Genomic DNA, 24,043 nt, shown 5'->3' on the forward strand with positions numbered 1-24,043 from the left:
TCCCATCGTCAGTCATTTGCTATACAGAGGAAAGGACAAATCTGACAGTGTTTTTGCCACTGTTTGAGTTTAAAGATCACTGCTCCTTGAGCAGATAGCACTGCAAGTTACATTCTCAGCTATGGTGCCATTCATCCAAAATTCTTTGATCAGTCTGTGTCGACTCCAGAAACTTACCCCAAATTTACCTGTAAGCAGCTGAAAAGCAGCATCTCAGACCTGCCTGGAAGGAAGGAACAGGGCAATGACTCACCCAGAGTAAAAAAACTCCCAGAAACAAGAGAAACTGGTGCCAAGCAAGCGTCTTTATTTTACTATATTCTGAAAGTGTTAACTTGTATGAAACAGAAGCAATACAACACTGAGAAAACACACTTATTGTTAGGAAAGTCTCCATTTCAAATCACACGAGCCAAATTAAAAATAAAACTAAACACAAGTGTACAAAGAGGAGACAAAAAAATCAATTTTCTCAAAGAGATAACATGAGGGACTCCCTCAGGGGTTGGCAAATTCTGGAAGAGAGAAAGAGATTATATTTTATGGGAAGAGATTCAATAACCATTCTTTTCCCATAAAGCTGGTGATGGAGGATTGTCACTGCTCCATAGACACACTGTGCACATTTCAGGACAACAGCAACAGAAAATCAATAGCATCTTTTATACGTGAAAAGACATTATCTCTATGGACTCCTAATACTAACAAATGGGACCAAAGCAGACCTTTACTAAAATTTAGTAGTCACCATTAATCTAACCGATAAGAGAGGTACAATGCCAGTCTAGATCTTCAAACGTTTTGTGCTTTGTTTTTTATTTTTTGTTTGTTTTAAAGAAATAACTCTGAATGAAGCTTCACCCTTCACTGAAGCCGAAGAGCCCCCAGATGACACTCCATTAAAAGTCTAACAATGTTGAACCCCGGCTCTGTTACACCAAATCCCCACTGGCATACATTTCCTCTCTGGCTGATGGCTGTAATCAGTAGGAGTTTTATTAGGTGGTAATTTGACAGCTTTGACAAACTCAGCTCAATTTATGGCATCTTCTAGATTTTCCCTCCACTGACCTAAGATAGAACCCAAGTTAATATTAGCAAAACCACTTTGTGTGGGGGCAATTTTCCAATGATGACTGCATGATCCTCGTTACTAAGAAAAGGAGCTAACCAAGGCCTCCTCACCCGCACTCGTCACTCTTTCAAGACTAGGGAAGATGGGACATTCAAAGTTCCTGTCCTCTTTTTCTCCATGCAGGACTGATCATTGGTGTCCAAGCTCAGACACATGGGGACTTCAGACACCCTTCCCACACAGACCACACAAGTCCTCATGAAGGACCTTCCCAAAGGCCTTTCTGAGCACCTGACTTTACCACTACTCACCCAGAACAAACACCTAGCCCTGCCTTATGACCTTAAGCTAAGAACAGCAATGCTCAGCATCACACCTTTCTAGGTACAGGCTCCATCTCTTGTGAACAAAGCATACTTTATAGGCAGAAAATAAACTGTGTAAGATATTAAAGCTCGGATGGGGTGAATAACAATAAGAGTTCCTTTAATTTGATTGGTCTGGTCTAAAAAGGAATCAAAGCAATTATGCCTCAGGGAGGAAGGTACCAGTAGATGGTGACCTTTGGAAAATGCAAGAACTGTATCAAGAGACTAGTAAGGCTACTCACGGTTTACAAAAGCAACATGCTAAACACGCTGGAGCAGAAGTCACAGCGTCACGTATCTGACAGCACACGGGTTTGCTAAATCCAGGATCCGATTCCTGGGATCTATTGCTCTCAGCACAAAGACTGAGCCCCACATGGCACCACAATGCCTTCTTATGCGGTGTCAGGAACCTGCAAGTAGCACCATGGGCAAGGGAAACACAGCACCCTGCACCAAAACGTGGCACAAATAAGCACAAATAAGTACTTTTTTTTTCTGCAAAATTGCTTTTTTGCTATAGAAGTAACTTTTCCTCTGCTGTAGTTCAAGGTTTTAAAGAGCTCTCCCCACATGCTTAGAAAGCACAGTTCATATTTAGCTCGCTAAAGTCATCTTTCTCTCTCCCTGTATCTCCCTGCCAAGATGTGACATCTGTGGACCATTCCCAAATTAATTCCCCTGAATCATCTGTGATGCGTGCAAAACAGTGGCCAGAGCTGGCAACGAGCAGCTGTGTCTTTTAGGAAAATGTTAGATCAATCTGGTAAGGGGAAAGTCTCCCAGTAACTTTACCACTAACATCCCTAAGGACTGCACAACTCCCAGATCATGTCAGAAAAAGAGCACAGCTATGACAGGACCAAAATCCATGGGAAAGAGGACGTTGCCATGGCAATTTACATCCTCAGAACTTGAGTCTTCTTTATAATTTTGCACAGACTCAACTTCTAAACCACGTGGAAAAAAAACAAATCTACCCAGCGGGTTCATTCAGGACAAGCATGCTGCCAGGTGATTGCCCTGCAGATCCAACGCGTTTCACTGAGGCTTCTCAGGATGTGAGCTGCTGCAGACCTTGTTCTGAGCAAAATAGCTACAGTGAGCGCTGAGGAACTTCTGTAGCATGATCAGCGCTTCCTTGCTAACTGCCTTAGATCAGAAGAACTTGTTAAATATCTGAACGGAACTCTGGAGTGGGAAAACAGTTTTAGCTCCATGCTAGGCTGTACTGGCGTTAACCAGAGGCCTTCCAAAAGCTCCTCACGCAGGGAAGCGCTCCCGAAACACCCCAGGACCACACCGGCACCACGTCCAGCCGCGGGCAGCACCCCTCCAGCAGCACCCAAGGCCCCAGCTGTCTCCCTGCCCCCCTACCACAGCGGAGCCGCCAACTCCGTCCCCGGCGGTGCCTCACAGCGGGGCCCGGCGCAGGGCACCCCGCGAGGCGCTGCCCTCCCCGTGCTCGGGGGTCGCTGTCCGCTTCCAGCCGGCAGCACCGCGCGGCTGCCCCCCGGCGGCGGGCCCGGCACCGAAGCCCTCGGCTCCCGGGAGGGCGACACGGCCCGGTACGGCTCTCCGCCAGCCAGGGCAGCCTCACAGCCCACGGAGGGCCGTGAAGAGGCTCCGGTGCCACAGAAACACCCACGGGGCAGGGAGAAGGCGGCGGGGGAGCGGCCCCGCGGCGGCCTCACGGGGTCCCGGGGAGAGGGGAGAGGAAGGGAGCGGGCCCGGCCCGGCGGTACCGTGAGCACGGAGCGACCGCGGGGGGAAACGCCTCACGGGTGGGGCTGTGCGGGCTGCCCCCACACGGCTCGGAGCGCGAGGACGGGACCGGGACCGGGACCGGGACCGGGAGGGAGCCGAGCACTCACCGCGGAGCCCGCGCCCGCCGCCGCCCGCCGCGCCTCACGGCTCCCCGGGGCGGGGCTTGGCCGCGCCTGCGCACTCGGCCCGGCCCGCCCGCCTCCCCCCGTGCGCACGCGCGGACACGGGGAGGGAGGGAGGGAGGGAGGGAGGGAGGGAGGGAGGGAGGGAGGGAGGGAGGGGGGGGGAGGTCTCGGCGCCTCCCCCTCCGCGCCGCCGGGGGGCGCTGTGGGGGCGGGGCCGCGGCCGGCGGTGGCGGCGGGGTGAGAGGTCGGCAAGATGGCGGCGGCCTTGGCGGAGGAGGCGCCGGACAACGAGGACTACTACGCGCTGCTCAACGTGCGGCGCGAGGTGGGCGGCGGCGGCGGGGCGGGGAGGGCCGCGGGCGGCGCGGGAGGGCGGCGGGGTCGGGGCTCGGCCTCCCGCGCGCGTCCTCCGCCGGGCGCGAGGCGCTGAGGGGGCGCTGAGGGAGCGCGGCCTCGTGTCCCGGGAGCGGGGTGAGGGCCCCGGGGGCGCTGCCCGGAGCTGTTCGGGGCGCCTCGGGGTGAGCAGCGGCGTCTCCCGAGCTCGGGGCTCCGCTCGGGCTCCTCAGGGTTGCACCGGCACCGGCTGCGGCCTGGCGCGGGGTGAGCTCGGGGCAGGAGGCTGAGCTGGGGGCATCGCCGCCCACACGGGTGCGGAGCCCGTTTCCATGTCAGAATCATATTTTTTGCCCAAATCCAAGGGATCTGTACGCCTCAGTTGCTTTTTCTAAGTCCAGGCTTGTGTTACTCGATACATCCTTTTTCTGCAGGGTTTCTGTGAGGGTCTTGTTAAAATCCACGGGTTGTGTTTTTACATCGCTCGACAGGTTTTGTAATTCACGCTCCCAAATGTCACCGACGCGCAGATAGAAAGGGTGAGGATAAGACGGGAAGCACGCGGGCGTTGTGGCTGCCAGGGAGGTTAACGGCGAGGGCTTAATAGTTAACTGAGCTAGACTTTAAGCTCTTCGACAGATGCCAGAAAATGCAGGTTTGGTACAACAGGGAGCTGCAAACCGAGTTAAGAATGGTCTTTGAAGGAGTAATTCCACGTGAGAGTAGTACTTGGGTTGTTCATTACCCCTGGATAATTAAATTCCGTAGTGCTATCCTGCATAGCGTTGGTGTGCAGTGACCTTTAGGGTCCTTTTCAACCCAGGCCATTCTGTGGTTCTTGTCTGCTGAGCGAATTTGTGTGGTGGGACAGCAAATGTCCCACTCTTAACGGCAGAGTTAACCACGGAACTTCGCAGCTGTGGGAAGGAGAGCAAGCCTGCTGAGCAGCAATGTTCTGCTGTGTGTGTGTGTGGTTAATCTTTCATGGATTTCAGTCCAGTAAAAATGTGGTGGCGTGCCTTAAACACGGAGTGAAGTTGTTTAAGCCCCAGGCAGGGAAATGATGCGTCTTTTATTACCAAAATTCCAGGCAAAATTAAAAATGTAAGTTGCGTATGGTTATTACTGACTTATGCGTTTCATTGCGACTTGAAATGATGTCAGTATTTCTTTTAGTGGTTTCTGAGAGCTTATCACTCATAAAATATTGAACCAATGACCCAATCTATTCTGCGATGATGAAAGGCCCAATCTAACGTTTTATTGAACATGGCATTTATGAAGAATGAAACTGCTCATTTCTATTATATAATCAATAGCACATTAAGCCATTTATCATTAATTTGATTAATGAATGTCATTGTAGAGCTTTATATTCCCCTACCTTTTCAATCTAGTTTAAATTCAATGTCCAAGGAAGCACAAGGTAGTAAAAAGAAGGTAGCTGGGCTGTAGCTACCTGACTGTCTTGGGACTGGCAAATTCAGCAGGTTTACTTTTGCTATATCATTTAGAAAAAATAACATTAAGTAGTACAAATGTGCAAAGAAATCATCTATTCTGAGGTGTCCTAAAAACTGAATGGACTTGTAGTTCTGGTATGCAGGTGAATGCATTTCTTCAGATGGAAATCCTCACTCTCCTCACCGCGAGTCAGAAGAAGACAGTACTGCAGGAAACAAACCTTTATAGCCTTTGGTTCCAAAGGGAAAACTAGGAAACTGGGAAAGCTTCAGTCACAGAACATTAGGAGCAGGTGGAACTTGCGTCTTTAAAATCTGTTATCAGAAGATATCAGAAGACATTGTCTTGGTGCCCCTTTATCACTTGCTGTGTTGTATTCCTACCCGTTATAATCCCTCACTGTAATAAAAGGGTGATTGTGTTTGGTTGAAGGAGGCCAGCAAATAACGGCGATGCTGTTCCAGTTTTTTTGCTCTGAATGTTTCCCCTGGTGTAGAGAAGTGGTACTCTGCTTCCTGCTGCTCTGCAGTAAGTGCCCCAGGAATCGATTCTTGTATGGACAGTTTCCTAGCTGGCCAGTACGAACCTCTCTGACGTCCTGGGAGCTGCATTTGCTAACCGGGTCTTTCAGTGCAGTTCCAGTTGATTTTGGTTAAATGTGTGTTAATCAGCTTTCAAGGAATAGATAGTGGCTGAAATACAAGGAACTAGGTGAGAAAGGGGAAGCTACCAGGACTTTCTAGAGTCAAAAAAAAAAAACAAACCAACCCTGCTCTGAGATTGTCTTCTGGGAGATGATAAAGGAAGGCATGTTTTATTATTCCATTGATTCTGAAAGAGCCATCCAAAATCTCTATTCACCAAATGTCTTTGGAATGAGGCCAGATGCCATCTAAAATTCCGGAGTAGTTGTGAGCACAATTTTTTTTCTTGATGCATTTAGTGACTTACTGGTCTTCTGTTCATCCATCTATTGCAGGTGAGTGAATTTTTGAGGGGACGTGATGTGCCTGCCATTCTCACAGCACAAGAGAGTGTCCTTGCTGTATAGGAAAGGAAATGCCAGGGAGCATAGCAGTGATGGGAAGAATATAAAATTACAGGTTTAATTTTCTTTACAGATGTAGAAAGTCAACATTTTTTGATAAGTTGCTGTGTTTTTCGATAGTTTGATATGCTTGAAAGTTGAGGATTAAAATAGAATTAGATGTAAAGCTCTGTATTGAAGTGACCAAGATGAGTTTGACTTTGAGGTGACTTTGTTTTTCTTCTCTTCTGAACTGAATTGGGGAGATAGCAGTCGTGTAATAAAAACAGCATATGAATACAGATTCCTTTTTTAATTTGTTTGGTTTTTACCTAACTTTTTTTTTTTTTTTTTTTTTTAACCTTGATGAGCTGCTGCTGTTACTTGTCATGTTATAAATAGCTTGGAAAATACTGAACATTTTGTTAACTTAAGTAAACGGTGTGTCCTACACTGAAAGAGAAGTCCATTCTTGATCTTGTGTAAGCAAAAGTAACGGATCATAATAGCTGTTGGACTTCTAAGGCTGGTTTTGAGAAAGGTCTTTTTTAATTAGCCTTGGTTGTGTCTAAATTCATTTTTATTGCTTTTTGCAGGCCTCTCAGGAAGAACTAAAAGCTGCCTACCGCCGTTTGTGTATGCTTTATCATCCAGACAAGCACAGAGACCCAGAGCTGAAAACACAAGCTGAGCGGCTGTTTAACCTTGTCCACCAAGCTTATGAAGGTCAGGGGTTTTCTGAACTAAAAAAAAAAATGAACTAAACATTTTTTTTTACTCTCTTGTTCTCTGAGTGATAAGCATTTGTTTCTTCCAGTTGGAATTGAACATGGGTGGAGTCATTTACATTGTCCCTAGCTTGTCTAGTATCAAATGTCTGCATAAAATTTTAAAATAATAATGTTAACGTCAGATAAATAATCCACCTCACCTTCTGCCTATTTTTCCCCTTCTTCTTCCGTCTCTTAATATCCTGTAACAGTTTTCTTTCATCAGAATTCTTGAAAAATAGTGTCTACCTATGACATTTAGCAAGTTCAATAATCTTTCTGTAGTTGAGATCAAAGCTCAACTTACTAGTATAAGACTTCTTTTCCCTAATATACACATCCAGCTCCCTGAAGACTCATCAGTTCCCACACAGTCAAAAGAAATACATGCTATGATAAAGCTTGTCTCAGAACCCTGTTGGAAAAATACTGTGGTTGTTTTTTTGTTTGTTTATTTTAATGAAGACTGGTAGGAGAGATTGTACATTACAATATGCCTTAGAGATTCTTCTTAATTCTGCGTACAGTCTTTTTCCAAAGTAATTGTTGCAGTCTACTGTTATATTTCATCTTCTCTGTTGTATTGAGTGACTTCTGGGGAGGTTTGAATTCTACACGCATTTTTACAATTATCCTGTAGTTGGTATTTCATGAGGCTTGAATTCTGTCCTGGAAATTGCTTTGTTGGTGCTTGGCATGTTCCATATGTTTGGAGTGGGTGGGAAAGGATCAATGAGTGGGGATGGTGAGGGAGGTTGAAGACAAGGAGACAGAGACCAAAGCAGGCTTTGAACACTAGTTAGAGGTAGAAAGTTTCCAGGGACTGCTGTCACTGGATTGCTAGTAATCCCATTGATTGTGAGAGGGTTTATGTTACCCTTCAGTTAAAAAAGCAATATTAAAACCCCCTTGTTGAATATTCAGTTATTCTGCGTGTTTCTTTCATGTTCTTCTAAATGTATATTTTGGAAGTATGAAAAAAATGAAGTTGGAGGGAGGTGGTCAGTGTGTCCTATTATTATAGCACGTGGAAATGTTAAAGGTAGTTAACGTAAAAGTTGGACGCACCTGTAGAACAAGTTTTCAGAATTTGTGTTTAAATATCACAAGTGTGTTGGCCTGAACTTTGAGAAGACCAAAAACTGAGTTCTTGCCTCTTTTGATTTTAATTTGCAGTGCTTAGTGATCCACAGACCAGAGCCATCTATGACATATATGGGAGGAGAGGACTGGAGATGGAAGGATGGGAGGTGAGAGAAATCTAGCACTTTACAGCCAGTGGAATTGATTAAACCTAGGTTTATCTGAAATTCTTGTTAATATGGAGCTGCACTGACACCTTGGTGTTAAAAAATGCCTGTCTGCTAGAAGGCATTCTTGTTTAATTTTCTTTCTCTTTTTCTCCCTGCTCCCTCCCTGGAACACCATGATGGGTTTTCAAAGAATACTTGCTTTTTTTTTACTTGACAAGAGAACAATAAACCTGACATTGAGTTCTCTAATAGGATATTACCATGACAGGCAACATCTTTGTCTGAGATAAATGCATCCGTATTGTCCAGCTAGACTTGTCTTTCTCATCTGAAACTTTTTTTCCATACCAGTTAGCCTGTGGGTTTGATTTTTTTTTCCTGTCTTGCTGGGAGGGGGGAGAGGGAACAGCTATAGAGTGCTATGAAAAAGAGCTTATCTGTTCCTGGCTTTCCTGTTAAGTCCCCTCTGTCAGTCTTAGTCAATTAAATTATACTGCTTGCTGCAAAATCATATTATATTGTGTCAAGTCAGTACCAAGATCAACATTGGGGTTAGTAGCAAGTCATGTGTAGCAATGGCAGCATGTAACAGACATTTTGAGCTGTTCATTGCAGATTTAATCTTACTTTGAAAATCCAAATGTAATACTTTTTCTATCAGTAACTAGAGCCATACCTATTTAAAACCCTAATTCCCTGAGACGTGTAAGGTAAACAGATGTGAATCAGCCTAGCCTAAAATCACAAAGCAGTCCGTCAGTTTACCTCACACCAGACGTTCAGGCATTTTCATTTCTACACCTAGTAGATAAGGTATCGCATAGCTGTTGGCAAGGGCTGTACCGCAGTGTCTTCTACCTGTGGTCTGAAACCTTCTTGCCCTATTTTTTTCAAGAGTAGATAAGAACAAGACCATTTCACTTCTCTCAAAGCATGTGTTTTACTCTCTTGCTTGCCATTCAATCTGGCCCAGGTGTTTGGTTCCAAACTCTGATACTTAAAACTCGTGCAGAGTGGCTTACAGCAGCATCAGGGACAAAGTTAAATTAGAGTGTACCCATGTCAGTGGACCTCATTTCCACCAAGAGAAATGCCCTGGACATTCTCTCTCTGGTAATCTTTTGTGTATTCAAATTCTTTTTAAACAGGTTGTGGAAAGGAAGAGAACTCCAGCTGAAATCAGAGAGGAATTTGAGCGTTTGCAGAGAGAGAGGGAAGAGAGAAGACTACAGCAGCGAACGAATCCAAAGGTAAGCAGACTTCATCCCAGTCTCAACAGTGAATCCTTAAATCTTTAGAAATATGCAAGGGTGATGAGTTTCAGTGAAGGGCGATGGTAAATATCCCCTTTGGTATCCACACTTAGTGTATTACTTTTCCTTTTTTGAATGTGTGATTTCTTTGGAAAATGTGGGGAAAAAAGCTAGATCTTTGAACAATATTTCTCCTTACTTTTTTTTCTGTTGATAAATTTCAGAGTAAAATATCTCTTTCAGCAATTTTAAGAAAACATTCCTTACACTGAAATTTTTATGAATTCTTTCCAAATATCCAAAATGAAACCCTGCAGTTACCTGATAGTTTTTTCTCTTCAACACTGCTGTAGCGTCACAACAATGTGGGCAAATATTCAAATGCAGCCTTGAAACCAACAAAAAATATGAGGCAGCTACCAAACCAGATGGGTAGTGGAACTCCTCCTGCTCACTGTGAGCACTTGCAGCACAGTGAGCAAAATCAACCTGAGCAGGGTTGGGATCTTGCCAGTTTCAGTTAATGCCTGTTTTAAGATAGTTTTATTACGCTTTTACAAAGAGAATCATTGAATATTCCATTCTCGTCTCTCAGTCCATTTAAGCAGCAATAAAGTGACCCTAAATGACCCACCTCACAGCTGAGTCTTGGCTGTTTAGGGATGATCAAGAATCCTGTGATGAGGATGATCTGCTTGTGGTAGCATTGGAATGGCAGGGAAATATGGAAATGATGATTAACCACTGCTTCCTGTCACCTGCCGGGACTTGAGAACTCCAATAGTTTAGAATAGTAATGGCCTTGCAGGCTCTTGGCTTGATAAATAGGTAGGCAAACCCAGGTTTTGTCAGGATTCCCAGTGAGTGAGGTTTCAAAGCTTGTTGAATCAGGAAAGTCTTGGTTCTCAGGCAGTGAATAACATTATCTGAGAGTTGCATCTACATTCACCTAGTGTATTTAGACTCTAGTCTGCCAGTTAGCTATATTTTTTTTTCTCCCTCTCTCCTCCCCACCTCTTTTCTCCTTAAACTATCAGGAATGATTTTATTGCTTATTTTTGAACCCCCTGTTAGAAATCTGTTTCTTTCATGTTGGATAGAAATATGGTGGGGAGCCTTAGTTTTCCTCTCTCCACCCTGAGGTAACTGCAGAGATTTATATAGACAAAGAAACTTTCTCTGTCTCAGAAGAATAACTTATGAGATAGCAGAATTTGTTTTATTTATAAATGCTTATATTCTTGATAGAAAAATGGGTATCTCCAGAGTCAAATTTGACTAATATGGATCTCCCAGCTGTTGTGATTAATGTACAGATATTAAGAACTTGCTTGTACTGGAAGGGTAAATAAGCAGCAGGTGATATGTAAATATGACTTGACAACATTATTTCAGGCAGGAAGAGACTTCTGGATGCCACAAAATGGGGCAAGTCAAAATGTCTCTGTCGGAGATGAGGGTGATTGGGGTCAGAAAGATACTGGCAGAGAGGGCATGGTAATCTCCACATAACCCTGTGACTTCAGGAATTTGACATTTTATCTGGGCATTTTGCCGTGGCTGCGAGCAGTAAAAAGCAGAGCTGGGTTGTAAGCCTCAGCCTCTGTGTCCTGTGATAAAATTAGCCATCTGGGTGTTTACAGCAATTGCTGATTGGCATCCTATAGAAATGTCTCTCCAGGCAGTGTTCCTGTGGAATTAGTAGCACAGCTGTGATCATTTCATACATGAGCACGAGATTTTTTTTAAATTTCCAACATTTTGTTAGTTCTATAAAATGGCACCAGCAAAATAAAGCATTTTAACCAGAAATGTTGAGCAATAACCAGATGTAGGCAATGTGGCAGGTTTTGATTTGAATCTATTATTTGCTTTTAGAGTTTTGTTTTCGCTTTCAAAGACATGCAGAATGGTTGAAAAGTTCATTATTTGATTTGAGAAGAACGGCTTCCTGTTTGGAGAAACTAAATCCCATTATTTTCCTGCTGTGGAAGGTCAACATTTAAGTTTAGGTCCCTCAAGGCTTAGCCTTGCTTCCATATGTCACCTTTCAGAAGGCAAATCCATTAGGAAAAAGATGAGGATGGAGGATATTCCTCTCTGGCATGTCTCGTAATTTCATCAATAGCGACTGTTTCATATTTGCAGGAATGTTAAATAAAGGTGATTTTAAAAGGTGATGCCAGATAACGCTTAGGATGGTTCTGTAGTGCTGTTACCGACTTCCCACCCTGCTGAGCTGGTGTACTTTGCAGCATGTTGCTGAGCGTGCACAGCCAACTTCTGAGCAGAGCTTTACAGCTTTTCCCTGCTGTTCGTACTTTGGGGAGTGTTTTTCCTTTTCCAATGGTCTGAGCAGGTGGCTGATGGGGAATTGCGAGTAGCAGCACTCCCCTCTCTATTATCCGGTGGCATTGGGGGTGCTGTCGTTCTCAGGGAATATTTTTAACACTACCATCTGCTGCTTTTCCTGTACTTGTGTGTGAGCCAGTTTCCTTGCCAGGACCTATAGGTCTCTGAGGGTGACTTCACCTGCTTGGCAGGAGGTAAAATACCTGCATGGAGTTTGCTGCTCACTTCAGCAAAAAGAAACTAAATAGAGGTTCTGCTGAGGCTGAGGGAGGGACACCACGAAGGAGGAAACCGAGGTGCTCCTTTCCTCTGAATGAATCTTGGAGACTTTGATGAATAGGTCCAGATGTTTTCCTTTTGACTTCTTCATTTTCATTTAAAGGAATACTTGTTTTAAAATTCATAGGTGTGAAAACAGAAATCATAAAATTTTGAGTATGATTGAAAGAAATTAAGTGCAATGAATGTCAGAAATGTTTACAACTTTGTACATACCAACAGAGTACAAGTATTGCAGTACAATTAAACAGATTGCTATAAAAATATTTTTAATTTCTTTAGTGCAAATACTTAAGAAATCTTTACTGCTGCTTATATTCTGATCTGAATTGAAAATATATATCTTTTAATTTTGTTTTTGCCACTCAAATTCAACATGCTTGCTACTTAGTTTGATAACCTTTGTTTAAAAACATTTAACTCGGAATTTAAAGTTGCAGTCTGGCAGAGGTTCTTCACTGAATGTGGCACTCCAAGTGGAAAACCTTTCTGTCCTGCATCTGCTATGAAGATCTTGGGTTTTATACTTCTTTGAAATGAATAGCATCAGAAAAAAACAGCAGTAGTTCTCTACTTTGTTAAAATAAAAGTTCACCTTTACTTAAACGTGTTTGAGCAGTCACTCTGGAGTGCATTTATTGGAATTTCATTGAGTGAAGTTGGCACTCTTTGTTTCTCTTTGGCTATTTTCCTCAGTTGCTTTCCAGACGGTTGGAGCAGCAGCACAGGGCTGCACAGCTTCCTAGGCAGTTGGCAGTTTTGCCTTGCTTCACTGTTACTTTGGCCTTGTTTCAAGGAACAACACAACATATGAGAGGCCTGAAACTGAAGAAGTTGTAGCGTTTGGAGAGCAGATCCCTTGAAGGTGACTTTGCAGCTCATGCCTGAAAAGTAGTATTCTGCATAAAGGGCAGGACCTTGTCATTTGTATCACCACAAACAGAAAGATAAGCGTAATTGATTTGAAATTCAACAGCCTTTCTAGAATAAATTGTAAAAAATAAAAACGGGGTGCAGCTCTTATTCCAGATTTCTCCTGAAAATAATTGCACTTTCTATGTTAATATTTATAATTATTTTTTTTTCTGTGCAAGCAATCAGAAAATAAACATTGAGAAGAGGTCAGGAATCTCCACAGTAAATAAATAGTTGGGAGCCAAACCAAACAGAAGTTCTGAGTCCTGTCAAGCTCTGCAATTCTTCGTTTTTTTAAGGTTCAGGATTTTATTAGAATGCAGTGAGCATGGAAAAATTCTCAGTCAGATTGAAATAAGAATTTATTCTGTCCATACTTAGACTCTGTGTGAATGTTTTTTTGTACCTACCCAGTTACTAAGGGTTGTTCATACAAATTGCTCAGTAAATTCTATGCTTGTGCATAGGGTTTGGGTTTTTTTTTGCAACTGGTACATTTTATATGAGCTGTAATGCTGTTTAATTGATCTATAGGGAAGTTTTCAAAAGCCTCTTGAAATTATATGACCCAGACAAGGATCTAATCATGCCCTTTTCAAATAAAGCCATTCTTGCAGTTAGTATGATTGAACACAGCAGCAGGTAGACAGACCATCTAGCTGTGGCCTAGTTTTTGTAGGAATAAGCTTAAGGCATTATTTCTGTGGCCCGAGAAAGGAAATATTTACCACTTGCTAAAAGTCTGTCAAGCTTTTCTTCTGATTATGAGATATAAGCTAGGGAAAAGAAAATGAAATGTTGACTGACAAGCTCAATTGCAAGTGAACAATGCAAAGTTTTTTGAGATAAGTCATAAGAAGAAAGCATTTAGAGAATTTCTGGCCAAGTTCCATTGAAGAAGATTCATTTCTGAAGTATATTGATTCAACTTTAAAATATTGACAAATTGGTGGAGGAGGGTCAGTGGTGGGGGAAGGAGATACCCTCTGCGTGAAAATGTTCTACCTACTTCTGTTACATTTAACAACAGAAAAAATTTCCACTAGCGCTAAGGTTGCTTTCATTCCTCCTGAAAAAATAAAAAAAAAAAATGTCTTTTATGCAGTTTATTTTATGATTTATATTGCTGTTTTAGAATACTGCAAACATTTTTGTTTGTCTTGAATGTGTATGAAATGCATATGCATTTTAGGGTGGAAAATGTAATTATAAAACATGAAAAAGCAAAAAAAAAATCTTTAAACTAGTTGCCTATAAAGATACTTTAGCCAGTTGGCCTGGATATGTTGGATGTTTGTTAATAATAGGTACTTGTTTCACTTGTTCCTTAGGGAACCATTAGTGTTGGAATAGATGCCACTGACCTCTTTGATCGTTATGATGAAGAATATGAAGACGTGCAAGGGAGCAGCTTTCCCCAGATTGAAATAAACAAAATGCACATATCCCAGTCCATCGAGGTAAGGAGGACAGGCAGGCATTGCGTCTGGTGTGGGTCAGGGCCTGAGATAACGAGGCAATGCAAGCCAGCAGAAAGTGAAACACTGCTCAGGGGGGTTCTCATCGTTCTTCATGGGAGGACGTGATTAACCGGTGTGGGTGGGAGGCTCAGTTCCTATAAGACTGCATGTCTTATATGTAGGGACTGATTTGCACACTATAGTGGTCCTACTTTCCTGCTAGCAGGGAGGCTGAATTGTGATTAAAAACGGGTATCTAGTTTTCTCTAAACACAGAGCATTCAGTACATAAAAGCACACTGACCTGATTAAACCACAACACACGTGTCATCCAATTTTGAGGATACAGGTAAGAAAAAGAAGGGAAAATGTATATACTCAGTTACAAAGAGTTGAATAAATTTAGTCTGCTAGCAAGATTAGAAGGGATTGCAAATAAGGTCAGGACTACAAGGTGGTATGTTAGTGTCACAAGCACCTGATACTGTAAGAATTATCTGGCTTTGGTGCATTCTGACTACAAAATTTAGAGCAAGTGTGGCTGTGTCTGGTTCCAACACCTGGATGTAGTGGATGACAAGGTTTCAGTTGTAGTGTTACCTGTCTCTGTGCTTACGGTCTGCACTCACCTGCAGGTTTGATCATGTCTTTGCTGAGTATGCATTAAATGTGTGAATTGGGATCATGTTGGTAACAACACATTCATTTTTTCAGGCACCACTAACTGCCACGGACACAGCAATACTGTCTGGTAACCTCTCTACCCAGAATGGGAATGGAGGTGGATCAATTAATCTTGCTCTTAGACGGGTGACATCTGCCAAGGGATGGGGAGAGGTAAGAGCACTCGATGTTATGCATTTTTGTATCTAGTGTATTTCAGGCTGCTTGGATTAGTTACCTAGGCTTTAGTTTCTTTAGGAGATTTCAGGTTTGTTTCACTTCTCTGTGCTTCCATTTCAGAAAACAGGGATAGCAATACTGACAAGCTTTCTTGAATGTCCTATGAAAAGAGCTCTTAGAGACCTAGGCAATAGCCATATTTATACAGTGGTATCAAAAAAAGCATATTCTACAGAATAGTAGAACAAAATTTTCTGCCTTTCACAACACTGCTCTGCTCACGAGTTGAATTATGGGAGGAAATAGTTTAACTTGCAGGCAGGTATGATCTAAGTAGCTAAAAGGTCCCAGGTAATCACCTGTGGTGACTCCTTTTATATGAGCACAAGCTCTGTTGCATGAGACTGGCTTTGTTGGAGATGCTTTGTGGCATTGCTGTTGTGGCTGGCAGGTATCTGCTTTCTGCAAGTCCTTTTTGTGCATCAGCTGCTGTTAACCTGTTTCCTCAGTGTGTGAGAAATGGGAATTTTCCACTTATTTGGAAATTCATGGACTGGAGGCATTTGATTTATATTGGGCTTTTGTAATGTTAATAACATAGGAGCTTGTAGATACAGTCAAGAGTCAGATAACTGAAAAAGTCAAAAAAAAAAAAAAAAAAAAAAAAGACCCATATAACAAATCTACTTGGGAGATGCAGATGTAGTAGGAACTGTTTCTGCAGGATTATCAAGGGAGATGTCAGGTCGAAGAACTGCCTCTGTTAATGAGAATGGACAGCACCAAATAAACATTGAATAGCAGCCCTGGAAATCACCCAGACTATTGTCTGAAACAGCAGGCGCATTTTGCAGACGCTGAGACTGTGCAGCAGCAGAACTGCTGACAACAGTTACTGTGAGGCTGTCCTAACCGTTCTTCTCCAGTTATCTGCAAGGCCATCTGCATCAAAGTGGTGAACATTAAAGACAAGGACTCTTACACTCAGAGTGCACCAGCCCGGCTTCATGATTTGCCGCTGGAGGGCTATGGTGGTGGCATTTTCTCTGTTCTTGCTGGAGCAGCCAGAGCCAGGTGCTAGTTAGCATGTAGGGCTATAAAAACGGCTTTGTTTTACTCATGATGACACCACTCAGTGAGACACCTCTTGTTCTAAATGCAAAGCTAGCAGGAAAGAGAGGATGCTAAAATATGCAGTAAATATTCAGAAATGTGTAAAATACCTGTGGTGTAAATGATGCTTGTGACGTACTTTGTCACTTGCAAAAGATGTTTTCTTCTAACTATTTGGCATTGTGCCTTTGTAACAGTTGGAGTTCGGAGCAGGAGACCTTCAGGGACCTCTCTTCGGTCTGAAGATATTCCGTAATCTTACACCAAGATGGTAAATATTGCAAAAATGGGTTAGCGGTTAATATTTCACACTAAGGAAGCAAACAGCTTGAATTCATTTTCATGTTAATTCTAGACTTGTTTTCTGTCCTACAAAATAATGTCTTTCTTCTTTAGACTTTAGCTAATGTTTTAGTGCCAGTCAAAACGCCTGTATTCTTTTTGTGTGTAAGTGTCCTCTATTTTAATGCTTCTATTTTAAGGAGGGTTTTTGTTCTACTTCATTAATTTGTATTTGATCTTGTCATGAAATCATGATACTCAAGACATGATCTCACAAAGAGATCAATAGAAGCTTGTTCTAAAATGGAGAGCTGATGTCGCTGTAGTCAGCCAGAAAAATGTGTACATGTTCTTAGATCAATAGAGGACTAATAGTAGAGGCTCTTTGTATATAAATCTGTATTGCACTGTTCGAGTAAACACATCTTATGATTAGTTTAAAGATACAATATCATCTTCGTGGTAGGAAATTTGTATTTAGCGCAGATACTGAGAAGCTTTTAGTCTTTACAAAGTATTATTAAGCCTCTTGTGAAAATGCTATGTTTTAAGAGACTGCTGTTACTGTACTGTTTTCCTACTTCAGGAGGAACTATAGGGTTTCTTTTCCATGAAGCTTTACTGATACTAAGGGCTACCTACTGACCAGAAGATGATATGTTTCTCACTTCTTAAAACAGAAACAACTTCTGGATCATAGCAGATCAGTAAAAAGCAACCATTTCTTAAGCTAGTTTTGTAGGAAAGCAATTCTAAGCAGATGACCAGATTTTTTTCTGCCTAGGGCAGAAGGGCAAAGATTGGAAGGTAGCTTGCTGTGTGGATCGCAGTGCTATGGCACAGACAAGTAAACTAGGGCATGAGCATACACTGCTGGGGAGGTACAGTGGTGGCCAGTACAATATAAATTATTTGGAGTTTTTCCTGAAACCCTTGGGAGTCATGCTTTCTGCAAGACAGTCTCTGCACATCCAGCAAGGCTCACATGCAAGAGAGAGTTTGAGGCCTTCTGGAGAGCCTGATGAGGCTTTTCTCATTCCTTCTAGTTTTATCACTACAAACTGTGCTCTGCAGTTTTCATCCCGTGGGATCCGCCCAGGCCTCACCACAGTTCTAGCCCGCAACCTTGATAAGAACACAATGGGATACTTACAGTGGCGGTGGGGCATCCAGTCAGCCATGAACACGAGCATCGTCCGGGATACAAAAACCAGCCATTTCACAGTGGCATTACAGGTGAGAGTCCTGCTGCTATATGCAGGGGACAGTGTCTCGGCTTTTCTGTTCCAGCAGTGTTTTGGCTTGGGAATACAGGGTAAAGGAGCAGTCGATACAGTCTCTTAAGAACATTTAACATAGCTGACCAGCTGCATTTGACAGAACACAGCACTTTGTACCCAGCAACGTGACATCTGATGTGGATCAGCTCAGATTAGGGTTAGGATGGTCAACACAGACTGCACAGATTGTGGGCTGTGACAAGTAAGTGGCAGACATCGCTATGTTTTCTGTGCCACTTAAAGGATAAGACGGAAAGTATAGGGGGAACATTCAAAAGTGGCCAGGGATATGTTTTCATAAATTTGTGCCTTTTGTATTTCAGCTGGGAATCCCTCATTCTTTCATGATGGTCAGTTATCAGCATAAGTTTCAGGATGAGGATCAAACACGAGTGAAAGGTTCTCTCAAGTAAGTGTGCAAGAGGAAATTTGCGTTGCTCAGGGCTTGAAGGATGTTATCTCCTGCTTTTGTAGGGCTTCACATTCCACACAAATTGAATGTAGTCTTTTGGAATCTACTTTTCTTTAATTATAGTGGATAAATGACTGAAGCGAGTGTCTTGGAGGCTTAGTTCTGTGTGTCTCTTGAGATAAGCTGAACATAAAATACCTGTGTGTTTGATACCTCCATATCATCGCCAATAAGAAAGTCAGAAGTTTTTGTAGTTTGCTAACTCCTTTACAAGCTGAAAAGGCTGATCTTATCTTGTAGGTACAGTGTGACTTCCTGTAGCCAACATGTGGTGCACACAATATATCTGCTGTATGTTTTACCTGGTGGGGAGTTACACTAAACAGAATTCAGTAAAGAGAAATTAGAGTCTTCCCTGTCTTACCAGTTTTTGGTTCTCCCATTCTAGGGCAGGTTTCTTTGGGACCATAGTGGAGTACGGAGCAGAGAGGAAGATCTCCAGACACAGCATTTTAGGAGCCACTGTCAGTGTTGGAGTTCCCCAAGGAGTGTCTTTGAAAATCAAGTCAGTTCAAGATTATAACTGTTGTTTGCAGAGGCTGACCATAACCTGCATTACTCTAGTTCAGAAATTCAGGTGGGAAGGTCCCAGTCTTAAAGCAATACAGGTATATTGACATTATCACTGTAAAAGGTTACAACTGCCCTCACCTCTAATACAAGCTGTGCTCATACTACTCTGAGCCTGAAGCACCTCTTTGGGGTCTGTTGCGTGCATGCATCAAAATACTCTGAAAATAAAGGTTAAGTTTTGGAGCATTACGGTAAGTGAATGGAAGATTTCCAAAAATATTATTAGATGAAATTTATTTAATTTCATTCCTATTATACAACACTGCATAGGTATATACTCAAATCAGTGAATTATCGTTAACAAATATAGATGATTATACTATTAATAAGGCAGTTCACAAATGCCAAATTCTCAAGGGTTTATAAACTATAGTGCACTTTTTAACTGTTGCCAGCAGAGGGCATGCCAGGATGAAGAAAATATAAAAGACATGAAGATCTCAGTCTCAGGAAGAGTGTTTTCTAAAATAAATGTCACAATAAACTTCAGAAGAATGTTAATGTACTCCTTCCTTGAAGGCACATGCTGGGGTTGTGAACATAGACCTTCTCTATTACCATTTTCTTTTCTCTTCATGGTGATGTTGGTCCCATTGTCTGATTAAAGTAGCGACCAAACAGATTCTCCTAAGATTAATAAAACACTTAAGAATTACCAGGTATTAGCACAACAGAGATCTGCCTTATGACAGTGGCTCTTGGTGGCGTCAGCTGACTGCCTTACCATTGCCATGTTCAGGTTTACAACTGTCTCGTATTTGTGACTGTTCAGTGTTCATTTCTATCTCCTCTTGTTTGGAGGTTGTTGCTGCTGCAAAGTATATTTAATCAAGCACATTAAACTCTGCGTTTCTTCTGACCTGTCACTGTTCTTTTTTTGTTGCAGGTTGAACAGGGCTAGCCAGACCTACTTCTTCCCTGTCCACCTAACAGATCAGCTGCTTCCCAGTGCTGTATTTTATGCCACTGTGGGACCCCTAGTTATCTACTTTGCCATGCACAGGCTAATCATCAAACCCTACCTCAGGGCACAAAAGGAGAGGTGAGCTAGCAAGACTGTGTTTGAAATACAGAGCTGGGAAGTCCTGCTCAAGTGCTTCTGGGAGTCTGGTGCAAAGGTTGGAATGTCCAGCTGAAGCACTGTGTTACACTACATCGTCAATACTACTGAGTTCTGGAAGGCTACAAAAATATCTTGAAAGGTGGGGAAGAACCTTGAAACCCAACTCATTTGAGTGAGATTGTGGGTCAGTTGTAATTGGGGTGGGTAAGTAGACATTTGCCACTTTGTGGCTGAATCCCATTCATTGTGTACACCTGATGTGATGTTGATTTCCTTGTGCCAGGGAGCTGGAGAAGCAAAGGGAGAGTACTGCCAGCGACATCCTTCAGAAGAAGCAGGAGGCAGAAGCTGCAGTAAGTCTTTCCCATAACTAAGCCCTCTTAGTTGGAGGAAGCTGTTTTTACTTGGCTTGTCCCTTTGGGACCCAGTGTCTGACACTGCTTGATTTTTACTCTATCCCTTGTATTTTGACAGGTCCGGTTAATGCAAGAGTCTGTCCGGAGGATAATTGAAGCAGAGGAAGCCAGAATGGGTAAAGATTGTAACACCACTTCCTTGTTCCATAAAGTTGAAGAGAGGAAGGAACAATACAAACATGAGGTGGTTAAGGGAGGCATGAAGCATCGTATAATTGCTGTTGTGCAACTATTGGGAAAGGCCCACTGTGATTCAGCATCTGGTGTCAAAGCGTAGGGATGCACTGAATGTTGTCCTGGGGCAGATTACGTGATCAATCACTAGGATGTAGACAACAGTTTGGATTCATCTCTGCACAAAAGAGAGTTTCTGTATAAGAATGTGTGAAAGTTTAAAGTTTGGGTTCCGCTGTATCTCTAATCTACACAGCTTACTCTTGGATCATAATGGAAATGAGTTCTGATGTTCGCTAGCAATTTCCAAGAGACTCTTCCAAAGTGGGCTGAGTGACATTCACTTGGACTGTCACATCAGGGTGACATTTAAGTCATGTCATTCTGTCCTATTGCTGAAGACTGCTAACAAACACCCAAGTGTAAATGTGCTTCTGTCTTGAGAAACATGGGGCCAGGCAAGGAGGATTTAAATATCACTGAAAGAAAAAAAAAATAGAAAATGCTGGATGTTTTTTTCATTAGTGTCTGCACAGCTGTTGGTGGCAAGCCTTTCATCACATCTGTGGTTTCATATGAAATGCAGGTCTGATTGTAGTGAATGCCTGGTATGGGAAGTTTGTTAATGACAACAGCCGGAAGAATGAGAAGGTGAAAGTAATAGATGTGACTGTGCCCCTGCAGTGCTTGGTGAAGGACTCTAAGCTCATCCTTACAGAGGCATCCAAGGTACGTAGCTCTAATGTCAAAGCATATACTCAGGCGCTCAAGTGTGTGACTCAGAATTTTGATTGAACCGTGTGTTGTCCTACTAGGGAGTTCCTCCAGTGTGTTTGAAGCTAGTGACTCTAGGTCAATTTACAGAAGCCACTTCTGTACAAGCGTTATGAACCTCTAGGAAGTTGTTTCTCTGAGCACTTCCATTGTCAAAGAAACAGTGTCTCAGTGTTCCGTGTGGAACAGTGTGTGTTAGAGATTCTGGGGCTGCACACCAGAAACTTCCTGACCCCCCTGATTCAATCTTTTCTGCATTTAGAACTTGCCATTGGGGATGTAATTTCTTAGCTTCTCATCTCATTACCAACAAAACTTTGTTCTCCTAGTTTTGTCCCTAGTAAAAAGTTTTGGTCAGTTGAAGGTCTGCAAAAGTCCATTCCCTGATGCTCAGTCTGTCCTTCTGTGTTTAAAGGTTGGGCTTCCAGGTTTCTACGACCCCTGCGTGGGTGAGGAGAAGAGTTTGAAAGTGCTTTACCAGTTCCGGGGAGTTCTGCACCAAGTGATGTCAGCTGACAATGAGGCCCTTAGGATACCAAAGCAATGTAAGTAGCTCCTTCCTTCAGGACCCAGTAAAGAATTGCCTCAGATTTATGAGGCGAAGCAGTGTGCTGCCTTCCAGTCTAAGATCTGGTGGCAGTGATGCTGTTCTGCTGCTGCTTGGGCTCTGTCAGCTGGAGGTTTTCCTGCTGGCATGCTGGAGTTACCTCCCATTGGTTAGTGAGTGCTGGGATATAGAGCATTGCTCTCTACTGAAATGGACTGACCCATAATATGCCTCTGGAGTAGGACTGTAAAAGACCTCAACAGCAGCTCTTCATACCAGCAGATGAATGCAGCTCTTCATGCCATCTAACCTTAGATAGACCCGAGTTAGAAGCAGAGGCTTCCTCCAGCTGCTGGTGTCCCTGTTAGGCAATTCACGTCTGGCCTGCACCAGATTTCTTCCTCATGTTTTCTCTGCCACAATCATTTTGTGAGACATCATCTACTAGTGACGTGTTTTGCTGGTACCACTGTAGACCTGTGCAGTTAGCTAAATGGCACAAACCCCTGTTAACTCTAGACTGCTTCATTGGCCCAACTGAGTGACCAGGAATGTTCCTGATACAGTAGTTAAGGTCAAGCTAGGATGTGTCTAGAAAGTGGCGTGTATGCATTTACTGTTCTCATCCAACAGCTCACAGAATCGATGCAGACGGCTAATCTGGTGAGAGTGTGCGCTTCTGTTACGGTACCTGGGTCAACGGAAACTGCAAAACCTTCCCCCAGATGCTCCAAGTTCGAACAGAGACATTTTTATTTTTACTATCTATATAGCAGGTGGTGGCCTACCAATTATGTTAGGAGAAAAAATGAGAGAACCTGCTTCTCAAGGTGACTCCAAGGCAATACTTCTCTGAATTGTGGCTCAGTAACCAATAAAGCGACATGACTCTGAACGCGCAGTGCTTTCTGCTGAGGTTGTGTGAGCGGGCACTGAGCACCACCCGTCATGCAGCCATCTTCCCAGTTGCCATTTAGCCACAGTCCATTTGTGCAGTCTCACATATATCTTCCTGCACTGAACAAGGAAGAAGACTTGTTCTCGCTTCTCCATGTGCTTACTGGGGTAGGTAACATAATTTTTTCTACTCCTGAGGGAAAGTTAAGTTCTCTGAGTTAAGGTCACCTCCAGTCTTTTGTGTAAATCCTTTTGTTGGAAAGAGGACAGAACTCATTTTCCATCCCAATTCTGTATTTGAAATGTACTTGTTAAGAACAAGTATGTTTGGAATGAAGCTCTTTGCTTTTTGTAGTGACATGGATCTCTTCCATATGAATCCGTTCAGCTGCTCACTTCAAACACTGCTATTCCGGATGAGGACACTAGGTATAATGGTCTTACTAACTCTTCTTCTGTCACCTAGAACCATCTCCTGTCAAGGTTTTCAGGGAAGTAGGAAAGCAAACTGGGGAGAAGGACAATTCATGTAATTTATTTATAGGAAAAAGAGGAATGTAATTTACAGAAGTAAACCAGACCAAAGTGAGGAGAGAAGCCAAATGGGGTAAAGAGCTGAAAATGTAAAGTTCAGTTTTCTTCTAAAAAAGCATCATAGTGACATAAATTGGCTGCGTTGGTCTTGCATGGAAGCCATGCTGATGGTTTAGCAGCAGTCCTGTCCTAGTGACACAGCAAACAGAAATGGCAGCCTGGTCCCTTTTTCTTTTCGACCATGGTTCTCTTTGCTCAAGTCCTGATCTTAAATGCCCTGCTGCAAGGAACTGTAACAAGAGAATTAGATTTCCAAAAACAGGCTTACTTGAGCTGGTCTGCAAGAGATGCCCCCACTCCCAAACAAGTTCATACAATTAAGTGTTGTTCACTTTTTTAAATAAAAACAAAACAAAACTCTTCAGTTGTGACCAGCTCCTGCTGTAGGTTTTTATTTCATTATGATCAAGGTTCTGTTGATCTGATATTAAATGTAAAATATGAAATAAATTATATTCAGATGAAAACTAGCCACCGTTCCCTTTGCATCTTTAGGACAGTATTGAAAATAAACTCTCTGAAAATCAAGGGTTGCAAGTTGTATAAATGTTACTGCACCCCATGTCATATCCTG

General features: G+C 42.8%; 2 protein-coding genes across 7 annotated transcripts in view; one reads left to right on the forward strand and one right to left on the reverse strand.

Moving 5' to 3' along the window:
• The window catches only part of CAMTA1 (calmodulin binding transcription activator 1), a 329,904-nt gene extending 326,525 nt beyond the window's left edge, over nucleotides 1–3,379 (reverse strand). For 4 of the 6 annotated variants that reach the window (XM_084495064.1, XM_084495063.1, XM_084495060.1 and 1 more), the window contains exon 1: nucleotides 3,318–3,379. The gene's annotated coding sequence lies outside the window, so the exon portion shown is untranslated. Of the gene's footprint in view, nucleotides 1–177; nucleotides 224–3,317 lie in introns of all 6 variants that reach the window. The other 2 variants (XM_084495061.1, XM_084495062.1) reach the window with 2 other exon arrangements.
• Nucleotides 3,380–3,537: 158 nt separating this feature from the next.
• On the forward strand, nucleotides 3,538–22,873 carry DNAJC11 (DnaJ heat shock protein family (Hsp40) member C11). Its single transcript, XM_084494859.1, has 16 exons — nucleotides 3,538–3,660; nucleotides 6,756–6,885; nucleotides 8,106–8,179; nucleotides 9,331–9,432; nucleotides 14,313–14,441; nucleotides 15,156–15,278; nucleotides 16,595–16,668; nucleotides 17,726–17,915; nucleotides 18,283–18,368; nucleotides 18,820–18,936; nucleotides 19,891–20,046; nucleotides 20,351–20,420; nucleotides 20,542–20,599; nucleotides 21,244–21,386; nucleotides 21,847–21,976; nucleotides 22,612–22,873. Exons 1-16 carry the CDS (start codon nucleotides 3,589–3,591, stop codon nucleotides 22,635–22,637), a joined length of 1,680 nt encoding a protein of 559 aa, XP_084350985.1. The 5' UTR covers nucleotides 3,538–3,588; the 3' UTR covers nucleotides 22,638–22,873.
• The last annotated feature ends 1,170 nt before the right edge of the window (nucleotides 22,874–24,043 follow it).

The sequence above is a fragment of the Aythya ferina genome, assembly GCF_964211825.1.
Source record: "Aythya ferina genome assembly, chromosome: 21".
NCBI classification, from domain to species: Eukaryota; Metazoa; Chordata; class Aves; order Anseriformes; family Anatidae; genus Aythya; species Aythya ferina.

What these genes read in the sequence shown, in the direction of transcription:
- DNAJC11 (XM_084494859.1), top strand. Translation starts at nt 3,589, where the DNA reads ATGGCGGCGGCCTTGGCGGAGGAGGCGCCGGACAACGAGGACTACTAC. An exon ending in CTGCCAAGGGATGGGGAGAG is followed by an intron (nt 15,279 to 16,594) that starts GTAAGAGCACTC and finishes CCTTTGTAACAG; the next exon opens with TTGGAGTTCGGAGCAGGAGA. An exon ending in AGCAGAGGAAGCCAGAATGG is followed by an intron (nt 20,600 to 21,243) that starts GTAAAGATTGTA and finishes TATGAAATGCAG; the next exon opens with GTCTGATTGTAGTGAATGCC.